The following is a 20,149-nucleotide window of genomic DNA, read 5'->3' as shown; positions in this document are numbered from 1 at the left end:
CAGGGAGAAAGACTTCATATAGCAAAAGATGGGCACCGGAGGCCTGCCAGGGGGCCACGAGGCAGGGGGCGTGCCCATGGGGGTAGGGTGTGCCCCCACCCTCGTGGATGGTGGGTGGCCCCCCTCTGGTGCTTTCTTCGCCCAATATTTTTTTATATATTCCAAAACTGACTTTCGTGGAGTTTCAGGACTTTTGGAGTTGTGCAGAATAGGTCTCTAATATTTGCTGCTTTTCCAGCCCAAAATTCCAGCTGCCGGCATTCTCCCTCTTCATGTAAACCTTATAAAATAAGAGAGAAACATCATAAATATTGTGAAATATTGTGTAATAAGAGCCCAGAATGCAATAAATATCGATATAAAAGCATGATGCAAAATGGACGTATCACTCACCACTACGATGAGGGCACCCACGATGCGGAGGCCTCGCCCTCTTCCATGTCCAAAGAGCCAATCGTCATTGATATCTCCGACAATGAGGAGTAGCTTGTCTTATTAGCTCACTATAAGGACCCATGTTCAGTTTTCTAGCTACTGCATTTCCTTAACAAATTCTAGTGGATTATGCTATCTACTTTTACCATGCAATCTTCTGCTCTAGAGTATATGTTCTATATGTCGTGCAATATGGTGTTCAGTTAACTATTTGGTTCAATTCTGCAAATGTGATGTTCAATTCTTCAGGGTGCAATTTTCCAAGTTGTCAAGCATGCTTGGTTTGGTTAACTGTCCGATCTTCTATTAGGAGTATGTTATATTGTGCAATGTGGTGCTCAGTTAATGTTTGGTTCATTTATTGTGGTGTTTAGTTAACTGGTTGGTTCAATTCTGCAATGCGGTGTTCAATTGTTGTGGGTGCATTCTGTTATTGTATACCATGTGAGCAATAAATCGAATTTGGCTGTACTAAATATATGAGAAACAAATACAATTGCTATATTTCCAAGTTGTTAAACATGCTTGGTTTGGTTATTCTATTACGAGTATGTTATATTGTGCAATGTGGTGCTCAGTTAACGTTTGGTTCATTTGTTGTGGTGTTTAGTTAACTGCTTGGTTCAATTCTGCAATGCGATGTTCAATTGTTGTGGCCGCATTCTGTTATTGTATACCATGTGAGGAATAAATCGAATTTGGTTGTACTTAATACATGAGAAACATATACAAGTATTATATTTCCTAGTTCTTAATCATGCTTGATTTGGTTAACTGTCTGATCTTCTATTAGAAGTATGTTATAATGTGCAATGTGGTGCTCAGTTAATGTTTGGTTCATTTGTTGTGGTGTTTAGTTAACTGCTTGGTTCAATTCTGCAATGCGATGTTCAATTGTTGTGGCTGCATTTTGTTATTGTATACCATGTGAGGAATAAACCAAATTTGGTTGCAGTTAATACATGATAAATATATACAATTGCTATATTTTCTAGTTCTTAATCATGCTTGGTTTGGATAAATGGGTTTTCCATGTGGCTTGAATTAATCTGATGAATCTACAATGTGCTTATTTATCATCAACATATTTTACTAATAGCATGTGAAATCTTACTTAACCTGATAACTAACTACCTTATATGTGTTGCAGAGAAACAATGGGAAGTACTGAGGTTTACAAGATGGTACTAACTATTATACCTTGCCTTTTTTTATTTCTTTGCTTCATTTTCAATATAGAGATGATACTTATGCACATCCTTGTTTTCAGCCTTTCCAAATTAAAGCAGTCCACTGATGACTACCTCTCAAACCACCTCTTTGATCGGGAGGCGAGGAAAATTTTCATACAACACCCACGGTTCAATATTGAAGTGTTCCTGAAGAGGTCAAAGGATGGACGGTCAATCATCCATAGGTACTGGCCTAAAGTTGCAAAGACCTTCAACATGAATGAAGGCTCAATATTCTCCTTCCGCTTCAGCAGTTTTCCAGATGAGATGCATCTGTCTATGTACCGTCTATGATGTTAATTTCAAAAGGTTCTAGATGTTGCATGTGAAACTTGGTGCTGGTGTAGTTGTGTAATGGGGTAGCTGAGTGCTGAAACTATATCATTTTGTATACTCGGATGTATTTCAATTATGAAATCCTTCTTCCTTAATATGGAAATGAAATATATTATGTGCTTAATATGAATGTCAACCAGATTAGTAAATGGATTATTAATAATAGGGCAATTAGCCTGCTAATTGGCCAATTAGACTGCTAATTGGGTTTTCCTATTGCAAGCGGTTATTGAGAAAACACTGTGGGCGATGACCTCAGGCAACGCACACAGTTTCTAGGAATAAACCGTATTGGATCAATGAACAATCACACATGGCATTCTCTTGAAAAATGTTTGCGTTACGCCACCTTGCGCAAACGGTTTTCTTGGAGTGACTGCGTGAGATGTATATACGAACGAAAACGTTTAGCGAGGACTGGCTGTGTGGGATGTACTTATGACCAAAAATGATTTCGCCTGTATAATTGTATTTTTTAGAACTACTATATGTATAACCGTATTTGGTCGCTCGCCGGTCGCACACGACCTCACTTTGCCGAGCGTGTGTGCCAGGAGGGCATACCCCCAACGGTTTCTGGGTCGTGTGGGAAGGACCCACCTATTGCAGTCACTCACTAGGTGACGGTTCCGAACGCCGTCGCGGAAAGGGGTTAAAACCGTTTGTATAACACCGACACGTACCAGTGTAAGTAAACGAACATATACATGGTGAAGTTTAGGATACATGAACATGTACCAGTTTTACCAAGTTTGGGATCCAGATGACCATCATTATTAACAGCTACATTATTTAAATGTATCTGTAGGCATACCTACAATTAAATTAACGTATGCACCTAATTAACCTCAAAGTAAACTTAATTACCTAACCCCACAACAAATATGTTACAAAATTAGCATAAGCATTACTACCAATCAACTAACTCTAATTAAACATATTCATAGGCACAAAAGCCGGTACCATGCATGAGCTCGCCATGTGTGGTGATGGGGTCATCGATGGCCTTCTTCTCCCAGGACCGAGCGGGAACAGATGACAACCACATCAACGGACGCCTCAATGGATCATGCCTATGGAGGACACTGGTCACGACATTCTCATCCTAGGATCTGTCAGCCAACCTCAATGAGCACCTCATTGTTGTGGCAGTAGCAACCACATCGGGTCGATGGATGGCGGGGCTTGGCATAGCATCCGTCGCACACCCAATTCGGCAAATTGTGCGATGCCAGTGCACTATACCGCTTCAGTGGTGGGGTACCTTGGATTGACGGGGATGGCTAGATGGCTTGGTTTCTACGCTCGTCGAAGATGACAATGACCACATTGCTCGTGGTGGCGACGAGGGATTATTCTTAGCGATGAAGAGCTCTTAGATCTAGAGACGGTGATGGCACTACTGGCCATGGAAGTAGAGGTGGTAGCAGCGGTGCTCCTAGGGTTTGGGCGCCGCAGTTTGGGTAGAGAAGAGCATGAAGGGGGAGAAATAACAATGGCGGGGGTGAGAGACATGCACACACTTGTGGTTAGTAAGGTGCTAGAGGTGGTTTTGGTTACAAACCCGACTGTGGCCTACAATTCTTAGAAGTGGGCTTTTATCATAATCACCTCAAATAATTCTTAAAGGTTGTTCCATTTTATACACTAAATGAGTTTTCTTTACAATATTATTGTGTGAGTTAGGTTTCCCCCAAAAAATCGCATGTGTTAGTTTACAAGAGGCTGCCGAAAGTATTTGGGAGCAACTACCTCTGAGGATTGTTCCTAATACTAAGTGACCCTCATGAAAGAGGCAACCAGAGGTGATGGGGCAACGACGCGCAATGTGGCATTATGACCCCTTGCCCCCTCCAGACAAGTCTCCCATCTGCCATGATCCCTTCTTCCTACTCGAATTCGGCAAGGTAGGCCCTCTTTCATTGTAGTGGTGCTAGTGGTTGCCTCACATCATAGCTTCCCGGTTGATGGTTACCATGTGGAGGCTCCCTGGATGGCCGACCTTCGTGTGTGCGAGAAGCAGCATGAGGTGAAGCCACTCAATGAGGCGGTAGCCCGTCACCACAATCTTCTGCTAACAAGGCCGTCCGCCGTCACGACTAATTATTTTCGCCACGGTGTTGGTTTCTATTGGCTCATCTCGCTCAAAGAAGTTAGCTTCAGTCTCGGGAGGAGCTTGGCGCCAATGTTGGGCTCCTCCGAAGTGGCGGAGATAGGGGTGGCCAGGAGGGGCCTGAGCCCGAGCCAACATGCACTTTTCTTCATATGATTAGTCATTATTAGTTGCTACTAAAAGCCTATTTTCCATTGGTTTGACCCTCCCCAACATGTTTAACAACTGGTGGCCTTGCTAATACATTTTTTTTGGCTCTAACACTGCTCCTCGGCCGTCTACATGTGGGCCCCGCTTGTAATATTTCAAGTCAACAGATTAATCTGCATGATTCTGTTTTTTGTTAGCCATTATTGCTAGAGTCCGGAGTATTAATTAAAATTCCGTAGAACTGTGTTTTATTTTTGTTGTAGTAGGCAGATCTTATGTGTCTTGTGGAATTTCCTCTAATATGAATTCCAACTAATATAACAATGCATGTATGAACATTTTAGAGACTCACCACTTAATTGGTGCACGTCGATTTCTGGCCACCCAATATGAAACGGTATGCATGCATGAACATATCGTGCTAATGTGGCGTTATTTTATGCTTCTTATTCTTATTTGCGTGGAAACTGTTTATCTATGGACCTCCATTTGTTTAAAAATACCGTAATGCGAGCACTTTACATGCAAAAGAGTAAGGTGTCGAGAGTAATTATCACAAGGACGCGTCTTTAATCGTATTATACGCACGTACGATCAGGATGGATGTAGAGAGATCAATAGATGATGCTCCTTTTGAGAAGAAAGTAGTGCCAGCTCTTCTCACCTTTTGAGACAAGAAAAAATGGAAATGAGAGTGAAAAAACACAAAAGCATCATGGGATCGATACGCGCAGTAATTTATGTAAACAGTACGTGTGCTAGTTTGTGGAAAGAATAGATAAGCATGTGAGAAAGATTGGTAAAGATACACACATGCATGCAATATAATCTCTCTTACACTTGTTTCAACGGATGTCAGTTTTTAACTATGAAAAGTTGCACGCGTCATTCTCTACTTACACTTGTTTCTTGAATTTTTGTAGTGAGATTTGATGGGCTAGAGAGAGAGAGAGAGAGAGAGAGAGAGTCTTTCCAGGATTCTAAAGCACCAAACTTTAGGGTCTCTAATGACCAAGGGCCGGATGCTTATCTTTAGCTAAACTTTATTTTAAATTCCCCTCATGTTAAGCTAGCTTTTGACACCCACTACTTTTGAGATGGGTAGGAATGTGGATTTGGAAAATCTAAAGCACGAAAAGGAGGATCCTTTTACTCAAATGGCATCACCATACACTAAAAGCAAACACAACTTTAGGTCATCTCCTTAGTAAAGATTGCTCTCCTTGCCTTCTAAAGTGCCTTCACCTTTCTACAACCCCGAAGTCATTAGTGATACAATAATATATACACTCTACATGCACTGTAAGAATGTACTCACTCTGTTCACAAATATAAGATGTTTTAGATATTTTAATATGGACTACGTACGAACAAAATGTGTGAACAAACACACAAAAACGTGTCTATATACACCCAACTCAGAAAAATAATAATTAGAGCACCTTATATTTGTGAACGGAGGGAGTACTACATATACATGAACTGTTAAGACAAGCACGGGCCAACCTTTTTTCACATAGAATGGATACGTATGCATCATACGGTAAATTAATACACACACGTAGGATCGACTTTGAGGAGTATACAAATAGTGCATCATATAAGGAGTAACGGCAGCCATCTATGATTTTTTCCTACATTTTACGATCAAAATGGATTGACTGGGAAACCTATATATACCAAAGTTCAGGAATATTATAGGAACCACATTTCCACATGTAGCACATCCACCCAAGACAACACATTGTACTTCCATCTGCATTGGACAACGATTTGTTCTGGTGCGTGCTAAAATTCTTGGTAAATGCTTTGGTGACGAGGACCCTTTTTCCCTTTTGAAGAACTTGCTTGCAGGAATAAACATCTTTTCACCTTACGTGATGCATCCCAACATATCTACCTAATTCGGTCTCCATGATAGCACCAAAAGCTCATAAACACATCATTTTCAAATATGACCCATATGTTGTAAATTAGGGCTTGGTAACATGTATAATTGTGGCGAAATGATTGTCAAACTGGGTGAGACCGATGTCGTGGGAAGCACTTGCTAATCTATTAATTGCCTGATCATATATACAATTCAAGGTGTGCTAATTAGGTTCCTCATCGCTTTGAAAAGGGTGGCTCCAGTAAGAAGGGTGCATGATGATTCCACGAGACCAGAATAATATCATGGCACCAAACAAATTAAACATATATTTCCACCTTGTGGGGAGCAGAACGCAGCATATATGGCTGCTGATTGCAATTCATGTTTCGACAGACCACGTCAACATTAAACAATTACCTATCCCGCCATCCGTATGCAAGACATCAATTATTATGAGATAATAAGACTGCTTTACGAGTCCAACACGATGCATAGGCTAAATTATTTTTCTGCACTACATGCATGTCTAATTTTATTTGTATTTATCTTCACCCTTAACACTAACTAGCCAGATTCATTGTTTAATTACTCCCAATGAATACTTCAATTAATTTGTTAAAGAGTGGAAATGATGCCTAAATTTAATCAAAATGTCAATTTAGTATTTAGAGTAATATTTATTTGCCACACCCTAGTTGTGTGTTGCGACAACGATTATCCCATTTAACATATATAACTTGCCACGTTTTACTCTTAGTTGTGATATTGCGACTACCCTTTACCCTCATATTATTATTATTTTCCAAACTGAAAACATGGATCAACTTGTTAGAATGACATGAGAGCTAAATGGCAGACAATCGAAGTGGCGTCCGAAATTATGTCCAATTTCATGAAATCCCAATCAAAGTAGTGGGCAACCCCCCCCCCCCCCCCCTGCAAGTAGCAAATACAAACTTGAAATGTATGTCTAATCAGCTACCATGTGATCTTGACACATGGGACCACCTTATCATTTTGGAGAAATAATAGATGTGGGTAAAATCCGTCACCTAATCATAATTAATAAGGGATCAAATGTGCCAATATTTTCTTAAGAGCAATGCTAGACTTACTTAAAGATTTCTACGTAGTTTACATAATAACCAATGTGGAGTATTGGTATTGGTGTTTAGGGAAGTGAGGGGCCCACCCCCTGAAAATCAGAGGGGGGGGTGATGTTTAGTTTAGTTGGAAGGCTACGTAAACGTACGTAACGTTTTTGTAGGTGTAGCATTTTTGTTTTCTTAATGCGTAAAAGTTTCACAAGGCTGCAATTAGGGGGGGCAGGGGGAGGGGGAGGGGGGGGGGGACGATTTACATACTCTAGAGCTTATATCACGTCAATAAAGTAGCAATGGATCGAAATGATAGAGTGAGTTCTGGTTTGAAACAATACACAAGTTTCATGAGAAGCGGATGACTTTTCAATTCATAAGGAATGTTTCAATGTTGGCACAACCACGAAAATTAAGTGATCATTTCATTAACCCATTGAATAGGCACACAGATATCAAACATACTATCTTAGTCAAGAGCCACACACAAAATGATGTGGTAGGAATTTAAATGAGTTATTTTTGTGGAAAGGCATAACGTAAAAAAAATCAAGGAGACGATAGAAAACAAATTCTGTTGTCGATATATGATTTCATATAAACATGCATGTAGGGAACATTTTGACAGAACCAGGAGAAATAGCTCGCTTGCTTCTCCGAACCATGAAGAAGTGCTACATGTGAATTTATTGAGAAAGAAGATGATACAACATCAAAGAGAAAATTGTACCAGTGCCAGAGCCATAATGAAAGACCAAACACCAATATACATATGCTTTGCCTCTTGTACATGAGATGATGGCTATTTATAAGTTTAAGTCTAGGGAAAATAACAAAATACCAAATGGGAAAAACCAACGGTTCTGGGGTCTAGGTTAATTAATTTGTTGACAAGATGATGAAAAGCAAGCTAATGTGACAAATCTCCCGGTAATCGGAAGAAGAAAACACCATCCACAACATCACATATCTCCACGTCACTATCCAATCCCTCTTCCTCCTGATGTCCTTCATCATCACCAGAGGCGAACTCGTTCAAATCCAAGCTAAAACATGGCGGCTTCATCACCCCCTTCTCCACGCCGCCACTGTATTCCTCGTCGCATATGACCTTCTGCTTGACGACCCGAGGAGAGGAAGCCCTAGATCTCGAGTCGAATGCTTCGCAGCTCAGCACTACGATGGCATCCTCGAGACTGATCTCAACGCCATTGCAACCCCTCGCCCTTCCACTGGCAATCGCTTTCTTGATGCCGATCTCTGATTCAAGGTTCATTTGCTCGACATCGTCGATCATCAGCACCCGGCGAGGGTTCTCGCGGATCGCTTCGTAAAACCTTTGTGCGCAGCTATGCTCGTAGTCCGGCGATCTCTGCCTCTTGCCGGAAAGCTCGCCAGAGCTCGAACTGGAGTGAACCGGGGTGCAGCCGGCTGATGACATGGAGATGAAGTCATTGTAGGATCCAAAGACGAGCTTGGCGATCTCCAGAGCCATGGACTTCTTGCCGTCACGGTCGCTCCCTTTGAAGAGCAGCCACGTCGTCGAGCTCGGCGTCGGCATGTCTCGCTGCCTCGCCATGCCGGACCGGCGTTGGAGCACAGCGCTGGCAACGCCCGCTGCCATGTCCTTAATATGCCACGGCACGCAATCCTCGAGCGTGCCACACATGATCTTGAGGTTTTCTGCGGTAAGCTCCGTGAACTTCGGGCGCCGCCGCTCCGGATCTGCCGTACCGCCGCCGTGACCATTGGGTGAATTGGATTGAACCGTAATGGATTCTGGGAAAGCGATTTCGGTATTATGCCACCGAGGAAGATCACGAATCGCCTCCGCCCTTGTGGCCGGACCGTCGTGCCCTTGGTTTGACGGCGGCCACGGTTTCCTCGGCTCGGGATGACAAGGCTTGGACGAGCTCATCGTCATCGGGTTGTTGTTGTAGCCGGAGAGGGAAGAAGCTGCCGGTGATGTAGGGGATGAGAAGCTCAAGGTTAGCTCCGATGTATGGTGGTGCGTTGCTGACCAATTGCGCACGGGGTTCCATAGATCTTGCAACTTCATGCACAGAAAAATGTGCAGATGCTTAATTAGCCAAGGAAACATTCCGTTGCCATGCTGGTAAATAATTATTTCCCGTGACATGTTAATTTTGTGCGTGCATATACGTACCTGCTGAAGACTGGTACTGCTGCTCGTCGGTGTGGTGTGATATGGGTCATGGTACCGGCGAAGCCATGACGGTATGTTCGGCTCCGGGGACGGCGTCCTGGCGCACCAAGTGAGCTCGCTCTCGCCGGTAATGGCCGCGCCGTTGACCAAGGGCCACCCCGTTATCGATCTTCCTGCTTGCTGGCTAGCCTGTGCCTCACTGCACGAACGAAAATCAATCAATCAGGAATTAACTTTCTTTTAATAATTCGTAAAAAAATCGACGCAATGTTAAACGATCGAAGACTCGAAGTAGCCACGATCGAGCTTGTAGTTAAGCACGTACATGGTGCAGCTGAGGCTTAACGCGAGGCTGCCGCCGTCTGGCACGACGAGGGGGTGGATCCCCCAGACGGCCTCCAAAGACGGCTGCCCGACCCTGCACTTCATGAACACCGTGCGGCTCGCAAACCCTAGCAGCCAGAACCTTCCGCCGCCGGAGCCAGAGTCGCCGGATACCAGGCCACTCACCTCCATGACGGCGTGCTCAACGGGGCAGTAGTACTGTGAGTGTCCGCCGTGAACATGCTCGCCTCTTCTCTTGTGCCAGGCGTCGGCCGCGTAGGCGAGGTCCTCTACGACGAGCGCGACGCCCTTACCGGCGGCGCGGGCCTCGCAAACGAGCGCGCGGAGTTCGCCAGTCTTGGCTTCCACCTGCTCCCTCGTGGCGTGCCGGAACGACGTGACGGAGAGCGGCACGAACTGGACGCTCTTGAGGCGCTCGTGGTGCCGGTGGTGAAGCTCCGACTTGCTCACCTTGTCCATCACGGCCTTCACGGCCGCCTCCGCGCCCTCGCCGACGACGACCAAGCACCGCTTCGTCCCGCTCGCCATGCACTCTAGCACGCGCATGGCGTCGTCGCCGCCGGCCGACTTCGCTCTGGACTCCTTAATAGAGCTCGTCGTCGTCATGTTAGCCGCGCGTTCCAACGACGGCGACGCCGAGGAGACGGCCTTCTCGACGTTGTCCTTGACTTGCGAGCTGGAGAATCCGGCCTCGCGCATGACGCGGCTCACGCTCGGGTCGTCGAGGATGGAGACGATGAGCTGCTCCAGCTCGACCTTGGCGGTGAGCACCGGCGCGGCCGTCTGCTGGACGCCGTCCCCGGCGCCCCCGCGGCGCTGGTGCGCCTGCGCGCGCTTGAACGCGGCGACGAGCGCGTTGGACAGCGCGGGTGCATCGGAGGCGCCGCGGTGGTGGTGATGGTGTTGCATGTGCGCGCCGCCGTGGAACATGGCGGCGGGTCCGGAGGTGGGGAGGCGGTTGAGCGCGACGTTGAAGCAGAGCTCGAGGGCCTTGCACTGGAGCGGGTGGGAGTGGGAGCGGAGGCAGGCGGCGCGGAGCAGGCCCGCCGGCGCCGGGGGAAGGAGCATGGCGGTGGCGACGTGGAGCGGGGTGACCTGCGCGTGGCCGCGCCGCCGTGCCAGTGTGACCGCCTGCCTCACCACGGACGCCGCCTCCGGCGCCAGAGCCTGCTGCACCGCGCAGCCGCCGGCACGCATCTTTGCAAGAAAGCTGGTATACGTGCGTACGTTGCTGAATCTACCTGGCGTGGCTAGCCCGCTCTCTCTTCTTGTGCTAGCTAGACTAGTAGTAAGTGGCATGGAGTGGGGTTGGTCTGTGTTAATTTTTGGTCATATATACCAGCCTTGTGCCAGTCCAGTCCAGTTACTATCGTGTGTCGTGGCAGAAAGTTGAGCACGGATATTGTAGGTTATTGTCGCTGTACCTTCGTTGTAGTGCTATCATACGTGTTAAGATGTCTAATTAGCGTTGTAATCATCCCCCTCTCTCTATATATCTTGTGCGCGTTGGAAAATGTGGTGACCTTCTGCTTTTTGGTGCAGCGTAGGGTGCAATTGGCCGGAGGTGTCGTGTAGTTCTGTTAAGGAATGTGCAAAGCATGTGGGGGCTTAGGCATCTCCCACGCTTAAACCATCCGCATATGTCCGAATCGCGTTGTCCGAACATGTTATGTCATTTAATGCGGGCCTGTATAGGTCCATTGACCGATCTGGTCATACTTTTTCTCGCAAAACGAAGACAAAATTGGAGGCTTTACCGAAGTCCGGACAACAGACACGTAGGACCCCCAACATCTCCGGCCCAACAAAAAAACCCTTTCGGTCCCATTTTCTTCCAATCCGGCCCTTCTCCTCCCCTTGTTTCGCATCCGCACTCCTCCGACATTGCCGCTATACCTCTCTAGCCAACACACAGGCATCGTCGGACCTCCGCAACCAACACCGACACACCCGCTCACCTTGTACGATGCCGTCTTCCACCCAGGACACGTCCGTAGGCAAGTACATTCCACCCCACTACTGACGAGGTCCATGGTGGTCACCACACCTGGTAGGTGTTCGGTCAAATGTCATTGAGCTTATTTTCGAACGCCATGTCATTTCTTGGAGTATGAAGGATGGCGAGGTACTCTACCATGGAGGATGAGTTGTTGTGCCATGCGTGGTTGGACATAACCGCGAGCTTCATAAGCAGGAGCAGAGGGGACCTTCTGACAACAAGTGCATGAATCGTTTCACGCGCGAAACTACACTGGACCCTACAACATGCACATCATCCATGATCGCAATGTGAGGTTGTTATCGTATCAATGGTACACCATCCAGACTTTCGTCACCAAGTTTTGTGAGGCGATTGATATGCTGGGGGCAAGGTGGCCACTGCGCGCGCCAGAGGAGGAGATCGTAAGTTTTGCTTCTTCTTGCTCAACTTGTTGATTGATTCATTCTTTAATTCAATTTTGCTCTACACATTGTGTAGCCCGCACGCGTTGTCGTGATATACCACAGGATGAAGGGATGGCCATTTATGCAGCACTGTTGGATGAAGCTGAAGGGGCAGTACATGTAAGACGATAGAATCTGTTAATCTCGTTGAATTTGAACTATTGTTGTACTACACTTATTTGCATGCCATGTATGGATGATTTGTACTATTTTCTATCCGAAGTATGATGAAATCCACGTGTTGCATGAATTTTGTCCGGTTATTGAAACTCGGCTTGAAATGTATGCGGGCAGCGGCAGATAGTCGGCTCCCGCATCAGTGTCTGCGGACTGGTCCCCTGTTCGTGGATAGATGCCAAAGCAAATTTACGGGCCAGTGTTGGAGATGCCCTTAAAGGAAAATGCATTGCTCTCTACATTTGATGCAAACAACACAAAGTAGTTTTGTGCGGTAACCGGACCTAGCGGCGGCTATCCAGCCAGTCACTGTCTGCTAAGATTCATGCAACAACTGGCCCACTCAGCTGTATTATCATTGTATTGATTTCTCAGCTGCCGAGGGTGACGGTGATGACGGGTGCTCAAGGTGAAAACTTGTCGGGTTCTTGCCGGCCAGCGGCATCGGCGTCTTTGGGCGTCGTTTCACCTCCTAGGCGCTGTCGTGGAGCCCCGTGTCCGCCACCCTCGGATCTTTTTGTTGGGTTTCGTAGTAATTTCAAAATTTTCCTACGCACACGCAAGATCATGGTGATGCATAGCAACGAGAGGGGAGAGTGTTGTCTACGTACCCACGCAGACCGACTGCGGAAGCGTTGACGCAACGTAGAGGAAGTAGTCGTACGTCTTCCCGATTCGACCGATCCAAGCACCGTTACTCCGGCACCTCCGAGTTCTTAGCACACGTACAGCTCGATGACGATCCCCGGGCTCCGATCCAGCAAAGCGTCGGGGAGGAGTTCCGTCAGCACGACGGCGTGGTGACGATCTTGATGTTCTACCGTCACAGGGCTTCGCCTAAGCACCGCTACCATATGATCGAGGTGGAATATGGTGGCTGGGGGCACCGCACACGGCTAAGGAACAATCTCAAGGATCAACTTGTGTGTCTGGAGGTGCCCCCTGCCTCCGTATATAAAGGAGCCAAGGGGGAGGGGGCCGCCGGCCAGGAGGAGGGCGCAGGAGGAATCCTACTCCTTCCTGGAGTAGGACTCCCCCCCCAATCCTAGTTGGACTAGGATTCCCCGAGGGGGAAAGAGAGAGAGGGGGGCCGGCCACCTCTCCTAGTCCTAATAGGACTAGGGGAGGGGGGAGGCGCCCGGCCACCTTGGGCTGCCCCTTTCTCCTTTCCACTAAAGACCATTAAGGCCCATATGGTTCCCGGGGGGTTCCGGTAACCTCCCGGTACTCCGGTAAAATCCCGATTTCACCCGGAACATTTCCGATGTCCAAATATAGGCTTCCAATATATCAATATTTATGTCTCGACCATTTCGAGACTCCTCGTCATGTCCGTGATCACATCCGGGACTCCGAACTAACTTCGGTACATCAAAATGCATAAACTCATAATCACTGTCATCGTAACGTTAAGCGTGCGGACCCTACGGTTCGAGAATAATGCAGACATGACTGAGACACATCTCCGGTCAATAACCAATAGCAGGACCTGGATGCCCATATTGGCTCCTACATATTCAACGAAGATCTTTATCGGTCAAACCGCATAACAACATACGTTGTTCCCTTTGTCATCGGTATGTTACTTGCCCGAGATTCGATCGTCGGTATCCAATACCTAGTTCAATCTCGTTACCGGCAAGTCTCTTTACTCATTCCGTAATACATCATCTCGCAACTAACTCATTGGCTGCAATGCTTGCAAGGCTTATGTGATGTGCATTACCGAGAGGGCCCAGAGATACCTCTCCGACAATCGGAGTGACAAATCCTAATCTCGAAATACGCCAACCCAACATCCACCTTTGGAGACACCTGTAGAGCTCCTTTATAATCACCCAGTTACGTTGTGACGTTTGGTAGCACACAAAGTGTTCCTCCGGCAAACGGGAGTTGCATAATCTCATAGTCATAGGAACATGTATAAGTCATGAAGAAAGCAATAGCAACATACTAAATGATCGGGTGCTAAGCTAATGGAATGGGTCATGTCAATCAGGTCATTCACCTAATGATGTGATCCCGTTAATCAAATAACAACTCTTTGTCCATGGTTAGGAAACATAACCATCTTTGATTAACGAGCTAGTCAAGTAGAGGCATACTAGTGACACTCTGTTTGTCTATGTATTCACACATGTATTATGTTTCCGGTTAATACAATTCTAGCATGAATAATAAACATTTATCATGAAATAAGGAAATAAATAATAACTTTATTATTGCCTCTAGGGCATATTTCCTTCAGTCTCCCACTTGCACTAGAGTCAATAATCTAGATCACATCACCATGTGATTAACATCGATAGTTCACATCATCATGTGATTAACACCCATAGTTCACATCGCCATGTGACCAACACCCAAAGGGTTTACTAGATTCAGTAATCTAGTTCACATCGCTATGTGATTAACACCCAAGGAGTACTAAGGTGTGATCATGTTTTGCTTGTGAGAGAATCTTAGTCAACGGGTCTGCCACATTCAGATCCGCATGTATTTTGCAAATTTCTATGTCAACAATGCTCTGCATGGAGCTACTCTAGCTAATTGCTCCCACTTTCAATATGTATCTAGACCGAGACTTAGAGTCATCTAGATTAGTGTCAAAACTTGCATCGGCGTAACCCTTTACGATGAACCTTTTTTTCACTTCCATAATCGAGAAACATATCCTTATTCCACTAAGGATAATTTTGACCGCTGGCCAGTGATCTACTCCTAGATCACTATCGTACTCCCTTGCCAAACTCAGTGGTAGGGCATACAATAGATCTGGTATACAGCATGGCATACTTTATAGAACCTATGACTATAGGGAATGACTTTCATTCTCTTTCTATCTTCTGCCGTGGTCGGGCTTTGATTCTTACTCAACTTCACACCTTGTAACACAGGCAAGAAACCTTTTCTTTGATTGTTCCATTTTGAACTACTTCAAAATCTTGTCAAGGTATGTAGTCATTGAAAAAACTTATCAAGTGTCTTGATCTATCTCTATAGATCTTGATACTCAATATGTAAGCAGCTTCACCGAGGTCTTTCTTTGAAAAACTCCTTTCAAACACTCCTTTATGCTTTGCAGAATAATTCTACATTATTTCCGATCAACAATATGTCATTCACATATACTTATCAGAAATGTTGTAGTGCTCCCACTCACTTTCTTGTAAATACAGGCTTCACCGCAAGTCTGTATAAAACTATATGCTTTGATCAACTTATCAAAGCGTATATTCCAACTCCGAGATTCTTGCACCAGTCCATAGATGGATCGCTGGAGCTTGCATATTTAGTTAACACCTTTAGGATCGACAAAACCTTCTAGTTGCATCGTATACAACTCTTCTTTAGTAAATCCATTAAGGAATGCAGTTTTGTTTATCCATTTGCCAGATTTCATAAAATGCGGCGATTGCTAACATGATTCGGACAGACTTAAGCATATATATGAGTGAGAAAATCTCATCGTAGTCAACACCTTGAACTTGTCGAAAACCTTTTGCGACAATTCTAGCTTTGTAGATAGTAACACTACTATCAGCGTCCGTCTTCCTCTTGAAGATCCATTTATTTTCTATGGCTTGCCGATCATCGGGCAAGTCAACCAAAGTCCATACTTTGTTCTCATACATGGATCATATCTCAGATTTCATGGCCTCAAACCATTTCACGGAATCTGCGCTTATCATCGCTTCCTCATAGTTCGCAAGTTCGTCATGGTCTAGTAACATGACTTCCAGAACAGGATTACCGTACCACTCTGGTGCGGATCTCACTCTGGTTTACCTATGAGATTTGGTAGTAACTTGATCTGAAGTTACATGATCATCATCATTAGCTTCCTCACTAATTGGTGTAGTAGTCACAGGAACAGATTTCTGTGATGAACTACTTTCCAATAAGGGAGCAGGTATAGTTACCTCATCAAGTTCTACTTTCCTCCCACTCACTTCTTTCGAGAGAAACTCCTTCTCTAGAAAAACTCCGAATTTAGCAACAGAAGTCTTGCCTTCGGATTTGTGATAGAAGGTGTACCCAACAGTCTCCTTTGGGTATCCTATGAAGACATATTTCTCCGATTTGGGTTTGAGCTTATTAGGATGAAACTTTTTCATATAAGCATCACAACCCCAAACTTTAAGAAACGACAACTTTGGTTTCTTGCCAAACCACAGTTCAGATTGTGTCGTCTCAACGGACTTAGATGGTGCCCTATTTAACGTGAATGCAGCTGTCTCTAATGCATAACCCCAAAACGACAGTGGTAGATCGGTAAGAGACATCATAGATCGCACTATATCTAATAAAGTACGGTTATGACGTTCGGACACACCATTACACTATGGTGTTCCAGGTGGCGTGAGTAGTGAAACTATTTCACATTGTTTTAATTGAAGACCAAACTCGTAACTCAAATATTTTACCTCTGCGATCATATCATAGAAACTTTTATTTTCTTGTCACGATGATTTTCCACTTCACTCTGAAATTCTTTGAACTTTTCAAATGTTTCAGACTTATGTTTCATCAAGTAGATATACCCATATCTGCTCAAATCATCTGTGAAGTTCAAAAAATAATGATACTTGCGGTGAGCCTTAACACTCATCGGACCGCATACATCAGTATGTATTATTTCCAATAAGTCAGTTGCTCGCTCCGGAGAACGGAGTCTTAGTCATCTTGCCCATGAGGCATGGTTTGCAAGCATCAAGTGATTCATAATCAAGTGATTCCAAAATCCCATCAGCATGGAGTTTCTTCATGCGCTTTACACCAATATGACCTAAACGGCAGTGCTACAAATAAGTTGCACTATCATTATTAACTTTGCATCTTTTGGTTTCAATATTATGATTATGTGTATCACTACGATCGAGATCCAACGAACTATTTTCATTGGGTGTGTAACCATATAAGGTTTTATTCATGTAAACAGAACAACAATTTATTCTCTTACTTAAATGAATAACCATATTACAATAAACATGATCAAATCATATTCATGCTTAACGAAAACACCAAATAACACTTATTCAGGTTCAACACTAATCCCGAAAGTATAGGGAGTGTGCGATGATGATCATATCAATCTTGGAACCACTTCCAACACACATCGTCACTTCACCCTTAACTAGTCTCTGTTTATTCTGCAACTCCCGTTTCGAGTTACTAATCTTAGCAACTGAACTAGTATCAAATACTGAGGGGTTGCTATAAACACTAGTAAAGTACACATCAATAACATGTATATCAAATATACTTATGTTCACTTTGCCATCCTTCTTATCTGCCAATCACTTGGGGTAGTTCCGCTTCCAGTGACCAGTCCCTTTGCAGTAGAAACACTTGGTCTCAGGCTCAGGACCAGACTTGGGCTTCTTCACTTGAGCAGCAACTTGCTTACTGTTCTTCTTGAAGTTCCCCTTCTTCCCTCTGCCCTTTTCTTGAAACTAGTGGTCTTGTCTACCATCAACACTTGATGTTTTTCTCGATTTCTACCTTCGTCAATTTCCGCATTACGAAGAGCTTGGGAATCGTTTCCATTATCCCTTGCATATCATAGTTCATCACGAAGTTCTACTAACTTGGTGATGGTGACTAGAGAATTCTGTCAATCACTATTTTATCTGGAAGATTAACTCCCACTTGATTCAAGCGATTGTAGTACTCACACAATCTGGGCACATGCTCACTAGTTGAGCGATTCTCCTCCATCTTTTAGCTATAGAACTTGTTGGAGACTTCATATCTCTCAACTCGGGTATTTGCTTGAAATATTAACTTCAACTCCTGGAACATCTCATATGCTCCATGACGTTCAAAACGTCTTTGAAGTCCCGATTCTAAGCCATTAAGCATGGTGCACTAAACTATCAAGTAGTCATCATATTGAGCTAGCCAAATGTTCATAACGTCTGCATCTGCTCCTGCAATAGGTCCGTCACCTAGCGGTGCATCAAGGACATAATTCTTCTGTGCAGCAATGAGGATAAACCTCAGATCACGGATCCAATCCGCATCATTGCTACTAACATCTTTCAACACAATTTTCTCTAGGAACATATCAAAATAAACACAGGGAAGCAACAACGCGAGCTATTGATCTACAACATAATTTGCAAAATACTACCAGGACTAAGTTCATGATAAATTTAAGTTCAATTTAATCATATTACTTAAGAACTCCCACTTAGATAGACATCCCTCTAATCCTCTAAGTGATCACGTGATCCAAATCAACTAAACCATGTCTGATCATCACGTGAGATGGAGTAGTTTCATTGGTGAACATCACTATGTTGATCATATCTACTATATGATTCACTCTCGACCTTTCGGTCTCCGTGTTCCGAGGCCATATCTGTATATGCTTGGCTCGTCAAGTTTAACCTGAGTATTCCGCGTGTGCAACTGTTTTGCACCCGTTGTATTTGAACGTAGAGCCTATCACACCCGATCATCACGTGGTGTCTCAGCACGAAGAACTTTCGCAACGGTGCATACTCAGGGAGAACACTTCTTGATAATTTAGTGAGAGATCATCTTATAATGCTACCATCAATCAAAGCAAGATAAGATGCATAAAAGATAAACATCACATGCAATCAATATAAGTGATATGATATGGCCATCTTCATCTTGTGCTTGTGATCTCCATCTCTGAAGCACCGTCATGATCACCATCATCACCGGCGCGACATCTTTGATCTCCATCGTAGCATCATTGTCGTCTCGCCAATCTTATGCTTCCACGACTATCGCTACCGCTTAGTGATAAAGTAAAGCATTACAGCGCGATTGCATTGCATACAATAAAGCGACAACCATATGGCTCCTGCCAGTTGCTGATAACTCGGTTACAAAACATGATCATCTCATACAATAAAATTTAGCATCATGTCTTGACCATATCACATCACAACATGCCCTGCAAAAACAAGTTAGACGTCCTCTACTTTGTTGTTGCAAGTTTTACGTGGTTGCTACGGGCTTAAGCAAGAACCAATCTTACCTACGCATCAAAACCACAACGATAGTTTGTCAAGTTGGTGTTGTTTTAACCTTCACAAGGACCGGGCGTAGCCACACTCGGTTCAACTAAAGTTGGAGAAACTGTCACCCGCAAGCCACCTATGTGCAAAGCACGTCGGGAGAACCGGTCTTGCGTAAGCGTACGCGTAATGTCGGTCCGGGCCGTTTCATCCAACAATACCGCCGAACCAAAGTATGACATGCTGGTAAGCAGTATGACTTATATCGCCCACAACTCACTTGTGTTCTACTCGTGCATATAACATCAACACATAAAACCTAGGCTCGGATGCCACTGTTGGGGAACGTAGTAATTTCAAAATTTTCCTATGCACACGCAAGATCATGGTGATGCATAGCAACGAGAGGGGAGAGTGTGATCTACGTACCCTTGTAGACTGACAGCGGAAGCGTTGTGACAACGCGGTTGATGTAGTCGTACGTCTTCACGATCCGACCGATCCAAGCACCGTTACTCCGGCACCTACGAGTTCTTGGCACATGTTCAGCTCGATGACGATCCCCGGGCTCCGATCCAGCAAAGCGTCGGGGAGGAGTTCCGTCAGCACGACGGCGTGGTGACGATCTTGATGTTCTACCGTCGCAGGGCTTCGCCTAAGCACCGCTACAATATGACCGAGGTGGAATATGGTGGAGGGGGGCACCGCACACGGCTAAGGAACGATCACGAAGATCAACTTCTGTTCATGGGGTGCCCCTTGCCTCAGTATATAAAGGATG

The 20,149-nt window shown here is 44.9% G+C and overlaps 1 protein-coding gene across 1 annotated transcript; it reads right to left on the bottom strand.

The window, feature by feature from the left end:
- Nucleotides 1–7,980: 7,980 nt before the first annotated feature.
- LOC125551054 (protein SMAX1-LIKE 3-like) lies at nucleotides 7,981–11,056 on the bottom strand. Its single transcript, XM_048714205.1, has 3 exons — nucleotides 9,729–11,056; nucleotides 9,404–9,602; nucleotides 7,981–9,289 (listed from the first exon to the last, which is right to left on the bottom strand). Exons 1-3 carry the CDS (start codon nucleotides 11,045–11,047, stop codon nucleotides 8,147–8,149), a joined length of 2,661 nt encoding a protein of 886 aa, XP_048570162.1. The 5' UTR covers nucleotides 11,048–11,056; the 3' UTR covers nucleotides 7,981–8,146.
- Nucleotides 11,057–20,149: the final 9,093 nt, after the last annotated feature.

Source organism: Triticum urartu, chromosome 4, assembly GCF_003073215.2.
Source record: "Triticum urartu cultivar G1812 chromosome 4, Tu2.1, whole genome shotgun sequence".
Classification (NCBI taxonomy): Eukaryota; Viridiplantae; Streptophyta; class Magnoliopsida; order Poales; family Poaceae; genus Triticum; species Triticum urartu.
The sequence above is the reverse complement of the archived record's forward strand: the minus strand, read 5'-3'. Positions and strand labels throughout refer to the sequence as shown.

Bases quoted from the DNA above. Each gene is read 5' to 3' on its own strand.
- LOC125551054 (XM_048714205.1), bottom strand. From the start codon at position 11,047: ATGCCACTTACTACTAGTCTAGCTAGCACAAGAAGAGAGAGCGGGCTA. The intron at 9,603-9,728 runs GTACGTGCTTAA...TCGTTCGTGCAG, and splicing joins TTAAGCCTCAGCTGCACCAT to TGAGGCACAGGCTAGCCAGC. The intron at 9,290-9,403 runs GTACGTATATGC...CTGTGCATGAAG, and splicing joins GCAGTACCAGTCTTCAGCAG to TTGCAAGATCTATGGAACCC.